The 24,026-nt window shown below is 25.8% G+C and overlaps 1 protein-coding gene across 1 annotated transcript in view; it reads left to right on the plus strand.

Annotated features, from left to right (window-relative positions):
- Positions 1–13,572, plus strand: part of LOC113559840 (galactosylgalactosylxylosylprotein 3-beta-glucuronosyltransferase P-like) — a 51,275-nt gene extending 37,703 nt beyond the window's left edge. The window contains exons 4-6 of the mRNA XM_026965614.1: positions 3,044–3,220; positions 7,006–7,119; positions 9,672–13,572. Coding sequence (XP_026821415.1) covers positions 3,044–3,220; positions 7,006–7,119; positions 9,672–9,779 — 399 coding nt within the window. The 3' untranslated portion in view covers positions 9,780–13,572. The remainder of the gene's footprint in view (positions 1–3,043; positions 3,221–7,005; positions 7,120–9,671) is intronic.
- Positions 13,573–24,026: the final 10,454 nt, after the last annotated feature.

The raw sequence follows: 24,026 nt of genomic DNA on the forward strand, positions 1-24,026 counted from the left end.
TTTATTTTCATCACTCGACGGTTGGTTGTTGTTTTAGTACAAAATTATTTGGTTAGAAATATATCAATTTCAAAATACAACAATAATCGTTTAATCTATACATATTATTTCAACCAATTAATGATTCAACATACAGTTTAATTATTTTATTTTAGCGTGTACATCAATGGAATTTATATTGTTTTGACAAAGTGTATATTTATATATTTTTCAATAATAATTTTTAAAAAACAAATATCAATATATTATTAAGCTAATTATTGGGTTTTAAAATTGTCAAAGGAAATAGTTCATTAATTGTTACAATTATCTTAATTATGAGTATATATAAATTATATAATACTATCAACTATCATACATCCAGAAATTTTTATTTAATAAATAAGATACTCACATAAAAGAATAACTCCATTTTTTTTATAAGAACTCAAATCTTCTATATTATTGCTAAAAAGAAACGTTGAATCTATTCTCCCCTACTATAATTGTCGACGTATAATTACAAACTATTATTTATAAAAATAACAAAATTCACATTCAATGTTTATTTTGTAACTATTATAAGCAAATGGAGTTGCCGACGAACATACAAATATGTGGTAAAATATAACATGGATGGGTCAAATTATCTTTTTAAAACTTTTTCTTTGGAGAAAAAACAATATTTGTCGTCTATATTGCCACTTATCAGAAAAACTGTACCACAAAACAATAATTTTAATTAATTTTGATTGAGTTGTATTTCAAACTTATAAAAAAAATATATGTACTTAATATTCGTATGACTTCCTCGTCCTTATTTACAACAACGAATGCACTTACTTTATAGTTTACACTGTAATGCTGTTCAAATTATATATTTTTTTGTTGATTGAAATTTTTCTATGGCATCCTTCTTAATCTGATATTTAGTACTCCTTATATACTTTCTTTTTTATAATATTTATTAAAAATAAATATATAAGGAACTATATTTCTTTCTAACTTATAACATAGTTATTATATTAATGAGTATTGATAATATTTACGATGAAAAAAAAAAATTAAATATTCACTAACCTATTATGAAAATATTAAAAACTTATACTCAGCTGAGTATATTTTTTAAAATTATAAACATTTTGTTTATTGTCAAAAATAATATCTAAACAGTTTCAGGTCGGGTGATATTTCTGAATGCCTACCCATAAATGCTAACATTACTTTGCTGTGTTGTAATATTTTTCGTCGTCAAACTTTCTTTTTATGCAGTATATACTGTAGTCTGTAAAACTGGATTGGTTTTTAGTAAATTCTTTATAAACAAAAATAATTTATAAACTGCATACATAAATTTTTTTTGTCAAAAGCTTGAAGAGAAACAATAACATCATATAAAATATTTTAGTTGTTTTTAGTTTGTTTAAATTAGAAAATAAAATAACCAGCCCTCGTGTGTTATTCTAACTACAATTATTAAAAATATAAGATCAATTTTTTTATTAGGGTTTAAGTTAAATTATAAGAATGTAGTTAGATATAACTATATATTATTATGTTTTTTTTATTTGATAGTATAATGTTATATTTCTATCGGAGTGCCAGAAATTTAAATAGGTACACAAAAAATCTTAACTCCTAAATTATTGTTATTAGAAATATATAAAATTTTTAAAATTATAAATTTCCGCTCAGAATTTTTTTCGAGTTTGATAATTGTCGGAATGTTAAAAGTTGCAATAAATAGATACCTACTATTATAAATTACGCTTTGAACTAATTGAGCGAGATGAATGTTTAGTCTAAGGTGAGTAGATAATACGTGATCTAAATTTTGATTAGGAAATTATAAGGTATTAGGTATTTGCAGAAAAAATATCTGCTTTCCCAATGCGTATTAGCATTAAATCTTGCAATGACAATAATTTCAATCTGTTTGTGATTTATTTCGAGTGATAGATGAAAATTTAAAAATATAAATTTACGAAATTGATAAATCACCACCAAAAATAAAATACACAACAAGGTAATGAAAATGAAAATAAAGTATTTGAATTACGTTAACGGTATCGCCACGGAAAAATGAGTATCGACAATTTTTTTAAATAATATATTATTGTTTAAAAAAATCCATTTTATTGCCTAATAATAGTATTTATTTTGTATTTATAATTGTTTTATTTTTAATTGTGTACAAAACCAATGCAATCAACAGTTATAGTCAGTACTCGATTGGGGGGGGGGGCGCAGGAGGACGAAGTACCCAACTCATTTTTCAGAAATTTTAGCGAACCCCTACTTTTATTTTTAAGGGGAACGCAGGGGACACTGCATCGTCTGCATCATTCTTAATTTTTATTAAAATGCACGTGATAACATCATAATATTTTTTCTTACCATAGATTTAATAATTATTAAGATATTTATTATTATTATTTAACTAATTATCTTAAATCATCACTACAAATTGTGCCACAAAATATTTGTTCCACATTATATTTGTTCTAACTACTATTACATCCTAGAATATACGTCTTATGATAAATGATGGAACTATTTAAATAAATAGTTAAAGTGAATTGTTTTTTATTTAATTAGTTTTGAGTTTGTTATAATATTAGTTATAACTAAAATATACAATATAATATTTACAGTATTTTTTTTTAGTTTGATTATTTATAAATATTTTTCATATGATTTAAAGAGGTATATAGGGGATGTAGGGGCGTAGCCCTCACGGCTTAGTAACGTTTAACAAGTAATGGGGACACTCTTTTTTTAAAAGTTAACAGTGTCCCCCTACTTTAATTTAATTTTGCCACATCGAGCACTGGTTATAGTATAGTCAAATAGAAATATTTTTCAAGTGTATTATTCCGATTTAACCAATAATATTTCTTCAGATATATTTACCAGTCAAAATGTTGAATAGTTATTTATCCTAAGATGCTCAAATAATCTATTCATGTAATTTTTTTCTAATTTTTATTGACTATATTTAGCAAATAATCAATCGTTTTATATATACATTTTTACTTCATGATAATGTATTATTTGTACACAGATGCGTTATACGCAAAAAGTATCCATGTGGCCCGTAGGATTGTGCACAAGGACTGGTCTAAGTACACCAATTGTAAAGAATGGCCAGTTAATTGGGTTTTACGATGGTTGGATCGCAGGCAGGAAGTTTCCAGTCGATATGGCTGGGTTTGCGGTTAGCGTCAAATTCCTACTAGAAGTAAGTCAACGTTTCAATACTTATGTATGTACATATTTTAAATGGATTCCGAAAAAAAATCAATAAAAAAAAAACATAAAAAAATACTTAAGAAAAAATAACAAAACTATATTAATAAGATATATTAAAACATAATTTTAACGATAGTTGTATTCTTTGTTGAACGTTTCCAAATAAAATATTTTTTACCCGTATACTTTTTAACGTATCTTCCCACTACCTTTATTGAATTTAAAAAAATTAACATAAGGTACACTTGGAAAAATAATTTATAATTCTTTAACATACACATTATGATGATGGTTAACAAGAGTTACATTTTTACTTAAATATTAACATAAATAAAGATAAAGAATGAAAGACGATATAAAAAGGTTTAAAAAGGGGTTACATTTTAAAAGATGAAAAAGGTACATAAGAGATTCCCAGAAATAAAAACTTATTTCACTCTACATTATACCTACGTCTTACAAGTCATATTTTATTAAAACAGAAAGCATAACAAAAAGTGTAAATGAAATAATACTGCATATTTAACTTTTTTTTTGTAAATGAGTTTTTAAAAATATTTTTTTCATTTTTTGTCGTCCTTTTTAACGATTACCTACCATTTTAAATTTTAAAGTTGCACAATACGAGATTTTTATGTGCGAAAATATGTTGGTGTTTATAATATGAGATCTTTTATAAATAAAATACTTGAATACCCTGGGATTATTGATATTGGATTAACTCATTACCAGTTAATAGTGATGCCCTTAGATAGGTATTTTTAGTATTTTTATCATATTCAGTTACTAAAAATTAAATATAACATAAAAACATACATACATGGCTTATACATTATTGTTAAGTAGCAATAAGTAAAATATCTCGATAGCGCTTATTACGCGCAACTTTGTTCTAGTCGACTATTCCTAGAAATATTATTCAATAAAGTTTAATGCGTAATTCTGTTGCTTAAAATATTTTTTTTCAGGATTCCTCGAAATGAAAATAATTATCGTAGTAGGTAAAAAAAGTAACTATATATTAAATAATACCTGCATACAGACCGTAATATTATAATAGGTAACACGTTTAAGGTGATTTGGTTAACTTATTTGTATATGTTCCTTTTTTAAAAGCAATTTTCTTCATATTATTCAAAATAATATATCGTTTCTGAACGATGTTCAGTTTCGTTTATACGGTTTATATAGAATATATTATAATATTTTTTTTTCGAACAAGTGGTAAAAAAAATTATGATGATCGATTATTTATCGATCACCCATCATTAACCCTACTTTGTAACTGCACCTGATTCTACGTGGGTTTAAGTAATAACCACTTTGAAAGTTGACAATTTCCGTTCACTTCCGTATTATTTTCTGATTTTCTAATAATCCATTGACTAAAATATTTTATGTATTTAAACATTTACATCACACACTGTCGTTTAAATATGAAATAACAGTATGACATTAAATTTTTTTCTCGTACCTACTAAATTACCTACTTAAAACAGTGTCCAATTCCACGTATTAATAAGTACTTTTGTCATTATATAGCATATTATTAAGTACATATAATACTACTATTCGAGTCGGTTCTTAATAGTTTTTATTTAAAATAAATATTGTAACTTGTAAGTAGCATTAGTTTAATACGTACGTATTATAATCCACAAAGAGTACTTGAATAATTTTTATTTAATATCCACTTAAATAGTTTATAGTTAATAGTACTTAAATTTAATACAAAAACACGTAAAAACTGTTTGAAATATTATGTAAGAATTCAAAAAGGTTACTTTTATACTTCCGTACGCGCTTTTAATATTTTAGATAATATTTTTCTTCTTTCTCACCGTGACGGATAATCCTTTGGTTGTCCGCGAACTTTTAGACCTTCCGAGAAAACCTTATAACGTATTAAACACTTCCCCGAATTACTCAACAAATTACTTATGTCAAAACCCAAATACGAAAATATATAAGAGATATTCTTAGTTAAATAAAAACGTATTGAATAAATAAAAATATTTTGATTGCCTATACACTTGTTATTATTTCATATTTATATTGTATCATATACTTTAATCATGAGCTACAAAAAAAAACTCACTGTAATGTCAAATATCTTCAAGTCTGAATTCTTGTCAGACCTTTTTTTTTTTACAAACTAGAATTTTTAATTAATTTATCTACTAATAATTTTAACTTTATGTACCTAATTGATAAATTATTGAAGTTCGAACAGTTATAAATTTGAATTTTAATATTAAATAAAAAATATACATACGCTTATCCTCCAAATTATAATTTTATAGCATTTAAATTGATTCCCAGTACCTATAATCTATACCTATACGTATTATTAAACATATTTGATATTATTTAAATAATAATTTTTTAAGTGTATCATTATGATAATTAGAGCGTGAATTCTTATGCAAATGCATATTTTTCTAAAATTCACCTAATAATTTTGATAAAAAATTTTAACATTTCATAATAGTACCAAATAGAATCTATCTATAGTCAATTTTGTATTTTGCATATTTTTGCATATTTATGTGAAACGACTATAAATTTCATATTTCTATATATTTGCATAAAAGTTGCATATTTTATGAAAAGTAAATCAAAATTGTTTTAAATTTTGCTCAGAAGTGGTTTAAACTCTTGTAAAATATATTAATGTATTAATTTCCGTCGTCAAATAATTTCAGATAACCTTCTGGGCGGCGCGATATCATCAATACTGTCATTATGTTATATAGGAAGTTTCGGGAGGGCCTATAGTTTATCGCTTATCAGTTATCGGATTACGACGGGACTTTAAGGTATATTAATCAATGGCGGTTGCTCGTTGGGGTATATCACCAAATTTTAAGTTTATCACCCAGCCCGTTATGACTTGTTGGGATATGTGGCTTGATCAAGCTTTGAGCTTTCTATTATGAAATGAACTTCAATAAACTCCATAAAGTTAAAGAAATTGTCAATACATTTAATGAAAACTATGTTAAGTCTATTCAAATTGCTCAAGAATTTTTTATAGATATTTCAATAAAAAATGAACTTGCGAATGTTATCCAATTGTCAATGCATCACAGATACCATCACAAAAATAGAAAAATCGGATTCTTATCTCTGAGAAACTATTCCGTTGGTTATTCAAAGTATTCACTGCAAATAAATTATTACAAGTACTGTCAAATTAAAAATAATGTGGAATATTAAGCGGGGAAATAAGCAACTTCAATGAAAGTATTGAAGAGTTGTTATCTGAAGATATTTCTTGTTTTAAATATGCGCTTATAAAGTCTTGCGAGGTAGACAAAAGTTTTTCTCTAAGTACAAATTTATGCTATGTAACAATTGCAGAAGTTTCCAGTTTGAAAATATTAAATTACATTTTGTAATTATTTCGTGTTGATATTCGTTCAAAATTAATATTACCTTTTGTCGTTTATTTTATATTTATGTAAACATGATAATATCATTTACCAATGATAAATAATAATTAAGGGTAATAGCTTGCAGGTTATAATATTAATTATATTGTTTATTTATTATTAATTATTTATAATTATAATAAATGTTGTAAGTTTTCTTCAGTGAGTAAATAAGAATTTTATTTTGCATATTTTTTAATTTTTATGCACATAAATATTTTTATATTCAACAATATTTGTTGCATAAATATCCGGATTCTAACTATAATATTGTAAAAAAAACATTATATTTTTCTCTACGGATGGATTTTAATATTGGTGTTTCACGTGTTTTTTTTAGAGGCCTAATGCTCAAATGCCTTACAAACCAGGATTCGAAGAAGATGGGTTTTTGAGAACCTTAGCTCCTTTTGAACCTCATCAAATTGAATTAAAAGCAGATAATTGCACCAAAGTAAGTGCTGTTCATAAATTAATTATTAAATAGTTATTTCTTTCAATACTTTGATCACACAACTCAATGGCCTCAGAAGCCAATGTACAAAAACTGTTAACATATTTAAACGGCGTATTTTAAATATTTTAATCAATTGATTAAAATTTAATTAAATCGTTTGAATTCAAATTTACGTAATAATAATAATATCAATATAATTTTTGATGACGTTTAATCATTTCAGAACCAATTTAGAAATTTATTTAAATGAATAAACATATTTACTAGGAAAATGGTTTGAAAAACATTTAAAACTTGTGTGTACCTATCTAATTAATATTGTATACCTATTTTTATGATATCTTTATTGAAATAAAAATTATAGTTTGTATTCTACAACTTTATAATATGTAGTTTTATAATATTTTTCACAAAACTATTCATTGTATGCACAAATCATAATTATCCAAAACCCAAAATAAATGGTTAAATCAAGGTTCAAACACTTCAAACCTGTATACTTTACCAAGACCATTATGAATTTTATTGCTGTCACAAACTCACAAAACATTGTACCGATTAGTTTCACTTAAAAGGATACACAGTTTATTTTAATTTTTAATCTTATGTAAAATACAGTGGATTCCGCATAATGTGGGCACGTTGGAACGAACCCTGTTTGCCCACATTAAGCGGTTGCCCATAAAAGCCGAAATTAGTTAAAAAAAAAAAAAAAATTATAATATCAAAAAAAGTCAACAAAATCTCTTTCTGCATTTTTATTTTTTCCGATAAAAATGTCCTTATTGTAAAAAACACCAGGAGGATGGGAAAAATATTCAAGTGACACTACCCTTAAAAGTTGATTAAGGATTAATTTTTGGCACTTAATTATGTTATGATATATATTTAAATATTTCAATAAGTATTATACTTAAAAATCTATACTTATTTTTAAAATATTCTGGACAAAAAAAACTACAAGACAGATTTTTTTTTACCAAAGATCGGTAGTATCATTAGTATCAAATTGTTATTGTTATAACATAAAGTGGGTAGTTTTTCACTTTGCACAACAATAATATTTTTAGTCGTTTATTTTTTATCTGAAATTCACAATTTTACTGCTAGGTAGATGTGACTGGCCGTATATGTAGTAATGTTGTAACTTTATTTTCAACAATAAAAACTACAAAAAACTAATTTGTGCCATTTTTGGTACAATATGCAGAAATGGGTATTAAGATTTAAATGGTACCTAGTGCTTTTTATTACTTTCGATAAACACAATCCCATAGATATGACGAAATCCGATTAAATTAGTCGTTTTTAAATACATATGTGTATATTCTAACACTATGATAAAATAAAAATTGCCCACATAAACCAAATCGAGTGCCCATATTACGCGGCTTTTTTTAACCTTGTTATTATACATTTATATTGGGACCAGACCATTTTGATCATATTAAGCGGATGCCCATATTAACCGGTGCCCACAATAAGCGGAATCCACTGTATTAAAATTTTAAAATGCTCATGACTCACTTAACAATTAAAAAAAATTGTAAAAAACCAACGGGAGAGTATTGATATCATTATTATCTTTAATTAGATATTTTACTTTAATATTAAAGCTAAGTGTTAACAATACAAAACTTAAACAGCTGAACACAAATTTTCTATGTTGCCCATTTATAATTTGTATAAGACAGAGATAACTTTTATTAGTGTGATGTCCTCTTAGGGTCCTCTTATTTGCACTAGAGCAATATTCACTACGACGCAGAAACGTTTTCATTTTTTTACATCGACTGCGTGAATTTAGACATACTATTTGGCACAGATTTATTTTTTTGTTTGAGCGTGCAATTTATTAACCCTGCCATTTTGTAAAAGCAAAAAAAAATCATCTGCGACTTTTCTCGTTCAGTTTGTTGCAGTATTTTTGGCAATAGATATTTAGTGGTTTTTACTTTTTTTTATCCTCAACTTACCAAAAATCTTGTGCCAAAATTCAGATTTCCACCGTGGCGATTTCGTAGTAGATTCGATATAAAGATATTATATGCAGGTATACTACATTTAAAAATAAATCGCGCTATATCAATCATATACTTAATACTATGTCAGTGCAATGTTCGCAAATAATTTCAAATAAACGAAAAATATATCATCGACATACAATTAGTTGCATTACATAATTAATAACAATATACGTGTTTGTTCTATGCGCTTATACATTATTACCAAATAAAAAAGAATACTTGATTATCTAAACTACTAATATTATGATCGAGTATAACATACGTAATTGGGTCAAACCACAATGTCATATATTTTGTGGATATTACGTGAGTTCGAATAGTTTGATTAATACATATACCTACTAAAGATAAATATTTTGTTCTGCATGCATTCTACTGTGTATAATATACTTAACAGTTTTTGTACAAAAAATGATTGAGTGAATTTTGGCAAAATTATAAATCAAGATTTATTTTTGTAAATCATAATATTATGAATTTTTATCAGCACCTTTTGTGACGTGTTTCATTTGTTATTTTAAGATACTAGTGTGGCACACACAAACGAAGAAGAATGAACCATCGCTGAAAGTGGACAAGGAAAAATATAAAAACACAAACATTCTTCGCTTAAAGGACATCATAGTCTGATACATTAAAGTCATCGTAGTCGAAGGATTTCGGTTGGAAAATGTTTTTTTTTTTGTATATACCTATGCCATGTCGTATGCACATACGATTTGTTTTAGCCGTGATCTGGGATTTGCTCAATCACGGTTTTTGATTAGTTTAGTTTTCCCGGGCATTATGATTTCGTCTTTTTTTTTATTTGCGCCCTCAATTTCTGTAGATATATTTCGTAACTTAAATTATCTATTGTTTATAAGTTATATGTACATTATTATTATTATTATTATAAAATGTTATTTTTTTTATTTTGTTAATCGATTTGTTTTCTCAAATTACTAGTCAGCCGTGTTCCCTGTCATAGCTGGAAAGGTAGGAGTGAGGGACACCCGGTCTTACATTTATTAATCAGTACTTTTATTATTATTATTATTTTGTAGTTTTCGATAAAGCTGATGTACCGAACTCGCACAAACGCCAAAAAAAATATGAAAAGTATGACATTCGGCTGATTGTTATTTTTCTAAGCCTAGGTATATAATCCAACAAACCTAAAGGAAAAATGAACTTTATTTTATGTAACTATTTATATTGAGTTTAGTATTTTTAGTCGCAAGAGTATTTTTATAAAACAAGAATAGGTATTATTACTAAGTCGTAGTAACCGATCGGTAGGATCCGATCTTAATTACCAAGCGGCAGAAACACGTAGGTAACCGATATGTACCTGCACTGTAACTTCTGAATATCTTTTTTTGTGATGTACGTAGTATTATGATGTATTTTCGACTACGTGCCGCATAAACGAATGCCAAACGTGCGGTATACACCGAGATAAAAACACACGCGTGAGTAGATAGTGACCGGGCACGGATTAAGAGAGATTTGGAAGGGACAATTCGCGTATAAGCATAATACGTGTTGTATAATATATTACACACAATTTTCCTCGTACACTTTTCATTTCAAAAGTACCTTCACATAATGTTACATTTATTTTCTATTTTTTGGGGGGTATAACACGTGTTTATTATTGATTTGCATAAAAAAATTAGTGTTCTTCGAAAAATGTTCAAGTAATATATTCTCCAGGAACCGTCTCTGAATATAACGACTGCGATGAGTCCTGTTAGTAGTAAGCTTGTGTAATCTATTATTGCATATATCTTACTATAGCCGTCGAACGTTTTATTTTCTTGATTGTACATATTTTGTCTCTGTGTGGTTTGGGAAATTTAGTATTATGCGTTTGGGCAATTTTAAAATATTATACAACAATGTTTTTTTTGATCCGAGTAATTAATGAATTGTTCTTCTATAACCTACATTTTCTATCGATACGCCGAAATAAAAAGATCCGTTTTTAAACGGTTAGATTCAATAAAAAACAAAGTTTTCAATCGAAAAACATTATGTTTATTTATTTTGGTTGTGTAAATGTAGTCAATTTTAAGATCAACGTTTATATCCGATCACTATTATACATGTATGACTGAATTTTTTTATAATTCACTGATAAAATTTATTATAACATAATAACATTTGATAAATCTATAAAATATAAATATTAGTCAATATTTCTGGTCACGAAATAAAATTGATAATACAATTTTATCATAGTCGCTTAAGTACATAGGATAAACAACCAAATACTTAAAGTTCCCAATACTGTATAAGACCGCTGCCGGGACTTCGTAGGTACTTACGTGGTTCTATATAATTATGAACGTTATCGTGTTCCGAGTAAAATATTATAGTACATAATAATAATGATCATTCTTGACGACTAAAGTGTTTTTTCTGCACCATTAGAACACCGTCATAAGTCTCAACTACCAAGAACTTTTGTCCGACACCGATAACACACCGGTTAACTGTTCAGAAGGTATTCACAGTTAACCATAAAATGTGTATTTTTTACTAATTTTTTTCATGAAAAATTGATAGACAAATTTTTTTCATTTTTTTTTTTGTCTACACATTATTTTTATTACAACAATATGCAGCCAAATAAATTTAACGAAAATAAAAATTCGATATTGCTGACTGCCGTGTTGTAATCTTCTGCGTGTCCTACAACAATACGTAATATTATTTGTACGATTGCATTTTAAAAGTCCTTTAACTATTTTACCAATGTCAACTTAAAGTACCATACCTTAAAAGTACACGTTTCGTAGAAATCAAATTTTTGTTAACGTTTACGGCTGCTTTTATAATCGCTTTATGTATACTCTGATAATGCAAAATATTTCTTTAATTTTAAAGGGGGCGGAAAGATTAAGGATAAAAGAAATTTGTAAAATGGGAGTTGAAAAAAATTACGCCAATGCAATTGAGCCTGCGGTTAACATTATTTTCGTAAAGCAAACGCTCGAGATGTACCTACTCATAACTAATCGACTCGACCCCGAGTATAGTCGCGGTATCATAAAAACTTACATAAAATATAAAAATAATAGGAGTACAGTTACAGCAACGTTTAAAAAATGACAATCGCGTTTATTGAATTTTGTTTAAAACACGACCGTACACAGGTACTTTTTTTTACGATTTCGTTAAATATTACGAGAACAATACAAACATATTGTTTTCATTTGCCGAGATTGTAAAACCGGGTTCGCGTAATTATCGCTGCGAGCGGGCTATCGAGCATTCGTCGTTTAATACATACGCCTGAACTGAGATTGTAGTGGACAATACGCGACAGACAGACAACGTACGATATGTGGGTAATAGGAAAACGTTTACCGACCGGCGACTTTATTTTGGCAAATACACTCGCAGTGGGGACGGTTGTAAAAAGGGCTGCTAATGGAATAAGAACACCGCTTGCAATACTTGACTGCCGATCTTTCACACATTCGGTAAAAAGGTGCACTTACACCCTACTTAAAGACAAGAAAGGGCATAATTGATGATTTCATGTACAGATAAAAACGACGGACGATTGGATTTTGTATATAATGTTTTATACATGGTAGATTAAATTGGCCTAAACGCCTCTGTGTAATATAATACTACGTATTATATATTACACGATTCCTGATTATGTAGTAATTGTTGATCCTAATAATTAGTTTGAAAGTTAATCAAAATATTTGTAATCTATCAATTATTATTCGAATTAAGCTTTAAAATGTAATAATTTATATAATACGCAACAAAGATATTATTCTGGAAATTGTATTAGAAAATATTTATCAAGTTTTCGGTACGTAACTTTAAGTACCTACTTTATGTACTTATGAAAAATACTTAGTAAAAAATATATATAGGTATTGACTTTAAAGAAATTAGTCGCAACTTGAATAGGTGGTTATGAGTGTTATGATTGCATACGATAATCGAAAATATTTAGATATGTATCTACAATGAATAGTATAATTACTATTTTTAAATGATCGTCGGCTTATCTACTTATGTTTACCTAATTTTTATTAAATAGTTCACATTAATTACAACTGAAATCAAATCATTTATGTTAGTCAATGTAGTACCAGCTACTATAGGTAGCTAATTTTTAGATTATCTCGGGCGACCAAATATTAATTATTGGTATAATATTATAATATTATATAATATGAAACCTACTCATTTATATTATAGTGGATTATATTTAGAGTAACTTTTAACACTTGTACAATTATTCATATTTCTATGCTTCGAAGTTTTTTTTTTTTAATTTATACTTATTTATGTGATTATTTATTTATTTATTAATTTTAATTCCATTGTTATATTTTTAAATCATCGTTTTCAAACATATCCAACATTTTTTGACCATATCATCAAATTTTAAACCTATAAATAATGATTAAAGTGTATTTTATTTTATTTTATTATTATTACTAGGTATATAATATTTTTTTTTCCTAAACATTGTTGTTTTAGTTATTGTTTTTTTAAAATAATATGTTAAGAATATTTTACATTGTACAATTCAAAATAAAACATTATTTTGATAGTATATATATTTTACTGACTCAATGACATTTAGAAAAAATAATATAATATCATATATAGTTATTATTTTAATATATTATATTATGTGTAGATAATATCATTTTTTCATACATTTCACAATAGTTTTCAAAAATGTAAGAATGTAAGATTAATGATTAATGTGATATTGGCACTCTAAATAATATCTTTTGTTGTATTTGCAATGAATTCTTGAAATATTAATATATCGTTTATAAAGCATAAATAAAAAGCAAACAGGGTGCCATAAAATAAACTTAATACAAGTTTTGCATGTGATAATCTTAGATGTTGTCAATCGTCTTCGTCACACAACATATTTTTTTACACCTTTTTATCGTTATATTATACTAAAATAATCTAATTTTTATTACTATTATTTAAAAAAATTATACGATTCAATTATTAGTACAACAATAATCCAAATTCAACTAATCGATTTCTCTTGGCAAAAATTGATTTATTAATCTCTATAGTGTAGTTACCTATTTTATTTTTAATATAATTGTTTATCTATCATCATAGAAATAATTAAAAATATCGATTTAATGATTAGGTTAACAAAACAATAAAGTATATTTTAAGTTTAAATATTTAATTTTTAAACTCATCAATAAAAAAACATACTTTAAGCTACCTATAGTCATTGAATTATATCATGTACTAATATTTGTATTCGTACTACAGCTACACTTACATTTACCTATATTTAGACTTATCATTAACACCGAAAACTGTAGAATAACTTATGACATACCTAAAAATATTGATGATAAATAAATTATAAATTTTATACCTATAACTATTAAAAAATTATAAGTACTATACAATATACATAATACTCATTTATAAAATAATTATTTTGATTTTTAAATTGACTTGCTTTATTTAGTATATATCAAAAATCAAATACAATGCATTTAAATTAAATTAAATTAATTATTATTATTATTAAAATCAAAATTATTTTCTTTATATCCTTCGTAAATATTTCTCCCCTTACATCACACCAAAATTTATAATTTTCATTTACCACGTATACATGTGTAACCTTACAAAAACATGTAGCTACATCATAGATTTTTTCAACTAGTTTATAGTTGTAAAAATATTTTAGAGAAAAAATAAAATTAAACAACGTTTTTAACAGTGCTTAGTTGATTTGAGAATTTCCATTAAAAAGTCTTACATGTGTATAAGTTAATAAGTTATTGTTTGAGATGTTAGAAAATTTGATTATCCAGCGTATTCACCTTATTAATCAGAATAAAAAAAAAATAAACAATTAAATTCACATGAAAATAATGTTTTCTTTCATTTTGACTACGCATAATATTTTTCTGTATTTTAATACTAATATAATTTTACAAATCGATATAATAATTCGGCGTAAATTCGTTTTAACGTCATTTATTATGCGAATAATGAAAATTAAAAACCTTTAATCGTCGTCTTCTTAAATCAATTCCAATCGATATAGATATGGAAATCGATTGCTCATTCAAAATAAAAAAAGCACTGAACTATATTTTACTTGCTTGAACTTATGTTTTGACGATAATAATAATTGTGCTTGTTAATTATTATTTAATACGTAGTTGAGATCTGTAATTTAAAATAAATCATTTAATCCACGTATCTACCCGTTCAAGAAACGAGTTTAATTACAAATCAATATTTTCATTTATACGTAAATCATTAAACTATTTATCAACTATTAATTATATTGTTGTACCATGAACCGTTTGTTAATTTATTTAAGTATACTGTATAGTTGGTTTATATGATCGATATAATATATTGTACAAAACTACGCGTAATATACCTATATAATAACGAATAAAGATACCGTGTAGGTATATATTATTATATTATATACATATTTATAAACAATGATAATTTTTTGTAATTATTTTTTCTTGCATAAACATTTGTATGGTTTCACTTATATACTTACTGAAATGGCGTACCTATGTTACCTTTGACTAGGTCCAAACATATTATAAGAATGATTTTGTAATGAACAATAATTTTTAAATGAAAAAAAACTCAATAAACTTCCGCTTGATATAATTTTGTGTATTTGTTTGATTGTATTTATCTGATTAAAATATATTTTATAATAGTTAAGACATTATTTAAAATATCTCCTATTCTATTCCTGCTTGTAATAATAATTAATATGTTACAATAATGTATAATATTTGAATAAAATTATTCATAAACTAACAGTGGCGATACCCTGAAAGTCAAATAAGAAGCTCACTGCTAGTTCACTACTAATATAATATTCAGATAATATAATTGATCATTTTGTCAAAGCTAAAAAAGTTAGTCATTTTTTTTCAACAATTTTTAGTGAAGTTACTTTAACATAAAATCTAATGATGGTAGAGTATAAATTAGTTTCTGAAATTTTAAAAATTTTAAAACCTATTGTTGGTGTGAATAATATCTTAAGTTAAAATTTAAAAGTATAAACAATTTCATGCAAACTAAAATATATAAACTACTTGATTGATACAATATTTTACTGACCTAACGCGCGACGCTCGACGCTTTCCATGTGGCCTTACCTGTTCTACGACAGATTGCAGCAACGCAATTAGCGACGATTATTACATTTATACTGCATTTAACTACACATCGTAATGAAACATTTTGCCATGTGGATGAAAAGTCGAAAATCGTAATATTCTCGATAAACAGTAATTTAGAATATTTAGTTAATAATAGTTATACTATTTATCTCTATTTATTATTAATTTATGTCCAAGTAGTGTATTGTCTGTTAGTTGTTACCATCCAAAACAACTGAAAAAATGTGACATTTAATAAAAATATTATGTAAGAAAGAATTAAAACCTTAAAATATACTTTTGGATTTTGAACTATCTGCTCATAATGACGTTTTGCGTATATTTCCAAGTGTACAAATTAAATGTTGCCGGTTTCATCTCGGGCAAGCCTGGTAGGTATAGACAAATTGCAAAATTGGGACTTAAAATTGAATACGACCAAAATTAATCAGAAATTTCACATTGGTTATTTCTTTAGATGGGCTTTTTTACATTCTACTGAAATTTCTGATGCATTTTTATGAACTATTTTCTATTGCTCCTGACAACCAGCATTAAAATTCAAATTTCAAATTTAATTTTAAGGTACCTTCTCATTATTATATTAGTTTAATACATTTATTTATTTATTCATGATATCTATACTTGTTTAACTAAAATTTAAAATAATGCTTAAAATTATATTTTTTTATTTTTTACTAATTTTTATTACTGACTTTTTGATTTTTTGAACTAATTTCAATATCGCTGTAAATGCTTAATTTAATACTAATAATAACTACAATTTTAATTAAATACACTATTTTTATAAAATTGATTTGCGCTTATGGGTTAAGGTAATATTTTTTTGCGCTTTTGGGTTGTATTTGGGTCAAATTTTGCGCTTATGGGCTACAACCATTATCTAGCAATTGGATTAAACAATATTTTCTTACAATATCATTTATTATACATTGAACAATTTTAAATTCAACAGTTAGGTTTAGGTATCTTTTATTGAAAAATATATTTATACAATATCTTTTTAAAATTACTTAGTTATAAATACAGAAAATTTCATAATATATTTAGGTATTCTAATAATCTATAATATAAAGCATTTAGAAGGACTTCTTACAGACTATACAGTCACACATTTTTTATCCAAAATTAAAATGCTACATTTATACTATTAGCCGTTAGGTACAGAATTAATCAATAAAACATGTAAAACTATTATTCTTTTTATTGGGTATATTAATTTCACAACAAAACACATGTTCATTAGCCCGGTCCATAAAAAATATATGGAATAAATAAGTTGATATTCGTTTATTTTGAAAAATGTTTTATGATTTGGTATATAAGGTTATTTATACACGTGACGATGGGATAGTTCTTTGGACATCATCTCTGAGTTTGCTGTTTATTATTAAATAACACAATTTCCTATGACCTGGGCTGTCTAACAAACTTTTTAATAAAATGTTGATAATCGCGATTTTCCTACTTTTAAAGTTTTTAATAGCTTCAATATATTTTTTATGGCTATTATAGAGTAAAATGATCAAATTATTATTAAAGAATTTTCAAGAATAAAAAATGTCTATGTTTGTATGAGTTCTGATGTAAGCCAAGATAAAAATATTTGTATAATTACCTAAATTATATAATAATGTATTTAGTTCATAATCTTACATGTAATTTAAAAAATATATTATCCCCACACGCAGCTACACGTCATATTCTCATAAATTAAGTAAAAATATTTCATTAAATATAAATACATCAGGGTCTATTCACAATTCTATTGTGTAATATAATTATAAAAAATAAGTTTTAATAGTTTAAATTATACTTAAGAATTCAATATAATGTAGTACGATAAATAGAAAAATAGAAAAAAAATATATATTTTTCTATAATAAAATTTAAAATATCAAAACTATTCAAAATCTCAACTCTAACTAAAATGTTTTAACTATTTTTTTGTTATATTTTCTTCTTCGTGTATCGTGTACTGTAGTACATGTACATGGGAATATGTCTAGGTGTAAGCAAGTATAGATAGTATGTATAGGACTTCCAAAAAATAATATTTATATAATTGGAAAGTGGTATAATAATTTAATATATAATGTTTAAAATTTGAAAATCACTCTACTATATATAATCCCTACAAAATTATGGCATAAGTGGTTTTTGAAAAATATAATTTTCAAACCATTTCACCAACCTTTTCACCCGTAATATCATTATAACTAGGAACCGGATTTATATGCAAATAATATAATTTTATTTTGTATAGTTCAACGTTTTTATTTATTAAATGCATACTTGTAGTTTTATAGTGCGTATATTTGTTTTTCTTCGTATTTTCACGTTTACAGCCGCATATTGATAAAATTACAATATTATAAAATCAATTGTACAACAATACCAAGTAATTTTTTTTAGTGTAAAATGGTTGAGAATAAATTGAATACACATTTGAGGAAAATATATTTTTTTGTGATTATTTAGTTTGTGAAGTATACAATGTTAAAGCGATTGCAGATAAAAATATCAAGTTCATCAATTATAAGCGAAAACACTTGGAGGACGACAGTACGTTAAACCCGTATGTGTTGTCTTACTAACGTAGGTACATCATAGCAAATTAAATTTGTGTTCAGCAGAACACATTTTATGTTATTAGCTTAAATATGGAAGTCAATTTACTAATTATCAAACTTATATAGGTAAAAATATTATCTAGGACATACCAGATGATTTTATTGATATTATCATTTTAAAATAAGTTATAGGTTGTAATATTTAATTACAACTTTAAAATGTTCATAACTCAATTTAAAATGATATCAATAAAAGCATATGGAATTTCCTAGGTAATATTCTTACCTTTAAACTTGATAATAGGTAAATTTACTCGATAATATTAAAGCTAACAAAATTACAATTAACAATACACAATTAATTTTGCTGAACGAAGATTGTCCATATTGTATGTATGTAAAACAGAAACAACACATGCAGGTATAACGTCCATAAAATGTATGAAATAAATACTAAAAATATTTTTATGGTTGTACATTTTAAAATTACAAATTAAAAAGGTATGTTGTATTGACGTTATCCAATGACAACTCATGGGCAAATAATTTAAAAAACTAGGTATTACAATAATAAATACCAAAAATTCTATTTTATAACAATTTAAAACTATGTAAAAGAAATATTTTTCCGGATGCCCCTGTATTATTATTATTTAAAATACGTTTTAGTAAATTAGTCAGATACTCGTATAAGATTCGGTTCCTTCGATCTTACTACAAATCCTAAAAAAGTCCTAATATCTTGTTCAAATACGATAATTCTACTAATAAGTAGGGCTCAAATTTTGTAGCAAATGCTTTCTTTTGAGGGGAGTGTGATAGAAACAGTGGCATGCCCAATGGCGCAATTATCGGGAGTGTTGGATGTGCAATTCACAGGGCCCCATTTTTTGAGGGGCCCCTAGATTAAAAATTTCATGTACGATATTCCTACTATAAACTGCAATATACACATATTATATTATTTATTTTAATATAATAAATAATTATGTCTTAACTTTTTTGAATTTAGAGAATATTTCAAATTATGATTACCTATGTGAGAAACCAGTTAAGAGGATGTCAGCGCACTGTTTGTTTTCTTTCTCTAGCCCACGCGCAACATAGAGAAAACGCATTTACGTAGTCTGAGTAGAACTCACTCAATTTTGGTTCTAAAGTAAATATACCTATTATAAAATTAAATTTTGATAATATTTCTGAGTACAAGACGATGAGTTTGAAAATTTAAAGGTTATAAAAAATGTTGTAATTTATAGCTATTTTTTAACGATATAATTAACGTTGTATTGGGAATAATGGAAAAAACTCATCGTCTTGTACTCAGAAATATTATCAAAATTTAATTTTATAATAGGTATATTTACTCTAGAACTAAAATTGAGCGAGTTCTACTCAGACTGCGTAAATGCGTTTTCTCTATGCTGTGCGTGGGCTAGAGAGAGAAAATAAACAGTGTGTGACATCCTCTTAAGTGTATCGTAACACATACAATACACTAATACAGAAATGTAGGTACCAAAATGCGAGCATAGCGTATAGAAAATAATTGAAAATTTGAAACTTCTTTTATTATTATAAATAATAATTATGTTGGCGTGTGTACTATGTAGTGTGCAAGTCATGACTCGTAACAATATTATGTGTCTGACGATATAAGACATAAAAATCTATCTATCTATATAATTCAATAATTGTTGTATTACTATCTGATAATAATGAACTGGATATAAACAAAATCATTAATGACTAAAAAACAAGAAGAGTTAATTTTTATGTTTAATGTTATAAAAAAAATAAATTTAACTAATACTTATATTAACTATTACATGTGAAAAAACAATATTTTTTAAAGTTATAATAAGGTATAACTGTTTTTAATTTTTATTAGTAGGTAAGAGCCCCGGTCCGGAAATATTCACATGGGCCCCTTATTATCAAGTTGCGCCACTGGGCGTGCCCAGGGGTTATATTCCCCCGATTGATTTTTTTTTACTGACTTTCGGAAAACAAATTATTAGATACAAGAGTTGTTATTTGTTTTAAAGTCATTGCTTTTGATTATAAGTAATAAATTATTGCTTATAAATTATAATATATAAATTTTATTATAATTATATATACTTTATGTTCTCTCATTCTCTGCCTATTTAATTTTATAATGCAATTTTTAGCAATTTTTCACGTTTTTGAATTTTTTTTTTTTAAATATGGTATTTTAATGAACAAAATACTTAACTAAACTAAATTCATTATTACATAAATAGATTATTTAACAATGGTAATTAATTTAATATATAAAATCTAACTACATATGTAACTTATTTCGTTTATTTTATAAAAAAAAAGTTTTCTTAAAAGTAAGATCATCGAGAATAAATAAATACAGAAAAGAAATACCGAGTATACCTATATTTTTACCTCCCGATTCCCGAACCTATTATTATAAGGTCGGAACCATGGTTATTGCTGCAATTTTCTATGCAAATTAATTTTGAAATTTTTTTAATTGTAATTAAAAGTTTAAAAAACGATGTTAATCCCCATCAGTGTGAAAAAGCTGAAACAACTTATACAATATAATGCAGCCAAAAGTGGTTTATAGTATTCATACAATTACACTTATCTGAGTTATCCATTAATCTTACAAACTTGGAAGAATTGAATTGTGAGCTATACTTAATAGTATGAATAGGTTTAGAAAACCTGAAGATATTTTAACAAATATTCCTGGTCCAGACAAGACAAAAAACTATAGACAAATGTACGTATATATATATACATAATTGAAAAAAAATAAAAGTTATAACTACTAAATAGGATATAAATCTATTAAATCTTACTATAAAGTCATGTCGGGTAAAGCAGATGTTTATTTAGATATAACTAAATTATTGAGTTTTTTTAATATGCACTTATAACTAGAGTCTAGAGTAGTAGAAGTAGAACGTATTTTTTCTTTGTACAAACATATTTTAAGTAATAAAAGATTTAATTTTAATAAATATAATTTGGAAATATATTTAATTATTAATTTTAATTTAAAAATGTAATACATTCATCAGTTTTTTTTTTTAATTAATTTAATTATAATCAAGAATTTAAAGTTTTTTTATATGACTTGTATTTTTATTATACAATTTATTATGTAATTTCTATGTATTTTTTGGTATAATTATACAGTTTTTGTGTGTTTTTAATGGAATTAAATCCTGTCTTTTCTTAAAACATATATCCCCTCCATCGAAAATTCCTTGGCACGCCACTGGATAGAAAGATAATTCTTATATATAAATAGGTTTTGAATCGTTCTGATATCAATGAAGTGAACTTTTTTTTGCTTTTTTTCCACAATTGATTTTTCCGCTATTTAATTTTTTTTTCTTAATTTTTACATATTTTTCTTGAAAATTTAACTTATTTCTTTTATGTTTATTATACATTTATACTTCGACTAGTCTATATTATTATTGCCAGAAATTATATAACCAGTGTATAAATGGATGATTGATAAAATAACTATCTTGATAGTTTTATTTAAAATTTAATGACCGTAATTTATTACAGTTGTATTTACAACTAAAGTAAAGGAAAAATTATCTGAATTATATCTGTGTATTTTTATAGCATGTTCTAATATTTTAGTTTACAGGTAGGTAAATATCAATTATCAATAAGGTAAATAAGGTAAACATCAATCAGTGAAGTGTACCAAGTGTTCTAAATAACTTCTCTATAATTGTCAAATTTAATTTAATGTGTTATTTAAATTTGTTTTTTTAGAATTAAATTTAAAAAATGTTTTTTTATTTATTTTGCACAAAATTTGAGTCCTACTTAGTAAATAATAAGTGGCAAATCCAATAAAATTAGAGAGATGGAATTTTGCGCCAAAATATAAAAATATAATGCACCACATGCATACATCTAAAAATTAATTTTGGTAATTTCAGCAACGATAGAAAACGAAATGGAATATTATGTAATCTGCGTCACTCTTTTAACTTCAATTGTTGGAATTTAAGTATACTTATATTTATATACCTTGGTACGTTTATTTATATTTTATAATTATGATATGATAATAAACTTATTATTATTTTAACTTATTTTAAATAATGGGTCCACATAAAATGGATAAAGTTAATGCACGGCTATTAATATATTCAAAGTACCATAATAATGAATTAATTTCCATTAAATCATAAATAGCTGTTTTATACTTTTATGGTTTTATATTTATACCTGCAATTTTATATTAGATTTAATAGAGTGCGATGATCAAAAATCAAAATCCATAAGTAATTTTGTTAATACGACTGGCAATAACTGAGTACATTCTGAAGAACTTAAATAACTGAGTTATTAAATAACGAGAAACTGAATAGTTTTACTGCTACTCGGTGGTAAAATATACTCTCAAGATTTATATTTTTATAAAATCATAGATCTACTGCGTATACTCTAAAATTTCAATGAATTTGCAAAATAAATATTATTGTTTTTGCAATCAGCTATTTATGTTTTCTTTTTAAACCGAATGCAATATTTATTTTAGAATACGGACATTATTTCGAGCTGGCAAAAACGCCAACATCTGTACACTATGATGAGGCGTTCATCGTTTGTTGTCGAATAGAAAATAGACTCGACGATAACATAATACGTATATTATTAACTGGAAATACCGATAATTATTATAGAAATGCATAATATCCAACGTTATGGCGACGACATTATTATAGTACTGACCAAATCTAATTTCATCAGTTCCATCACAAAATTATTAGGTATTATTTTTAAAATCACGTGATACGGAAAATCTTTTTTTTAGTACCCTAATTTTTTCAAGTGAAATCGTTAAAATCGTACACCGAGTTATATGTTATATCGTAGACACATTTGACGGGAACATCACCGCTGCGATTATAGTATTTTACTATAATAAAAATACAAGAACCAGCGGAGAACTGTTAGGACGGTCCATCGGCCGTGATCAGGTGGCGGGGTGCGGCGCGGGCGTCGTGTCGTGTACACACTGTGCACGAACATTATACATTGTGCGTGATCTGAGGTTGAGAGTTGGTGACCGTCCGTCGTCGTCCGACCAGGTG

Source organism: Rhopalosiphum maidis, chromosome 3 (genome assembly GCF_003676215.2).
Source record: "Rhopalosiphum maidis isolate BTI-1 chromosome 3, ASM367621v3, whole genome shotgun sequence".
NCBI lineage: Eukaryota > Metazoa > Arthropoda > Insecta > Hemiptera > Aphididae > Rhopalosiphum > Rhopalosiphum maidis.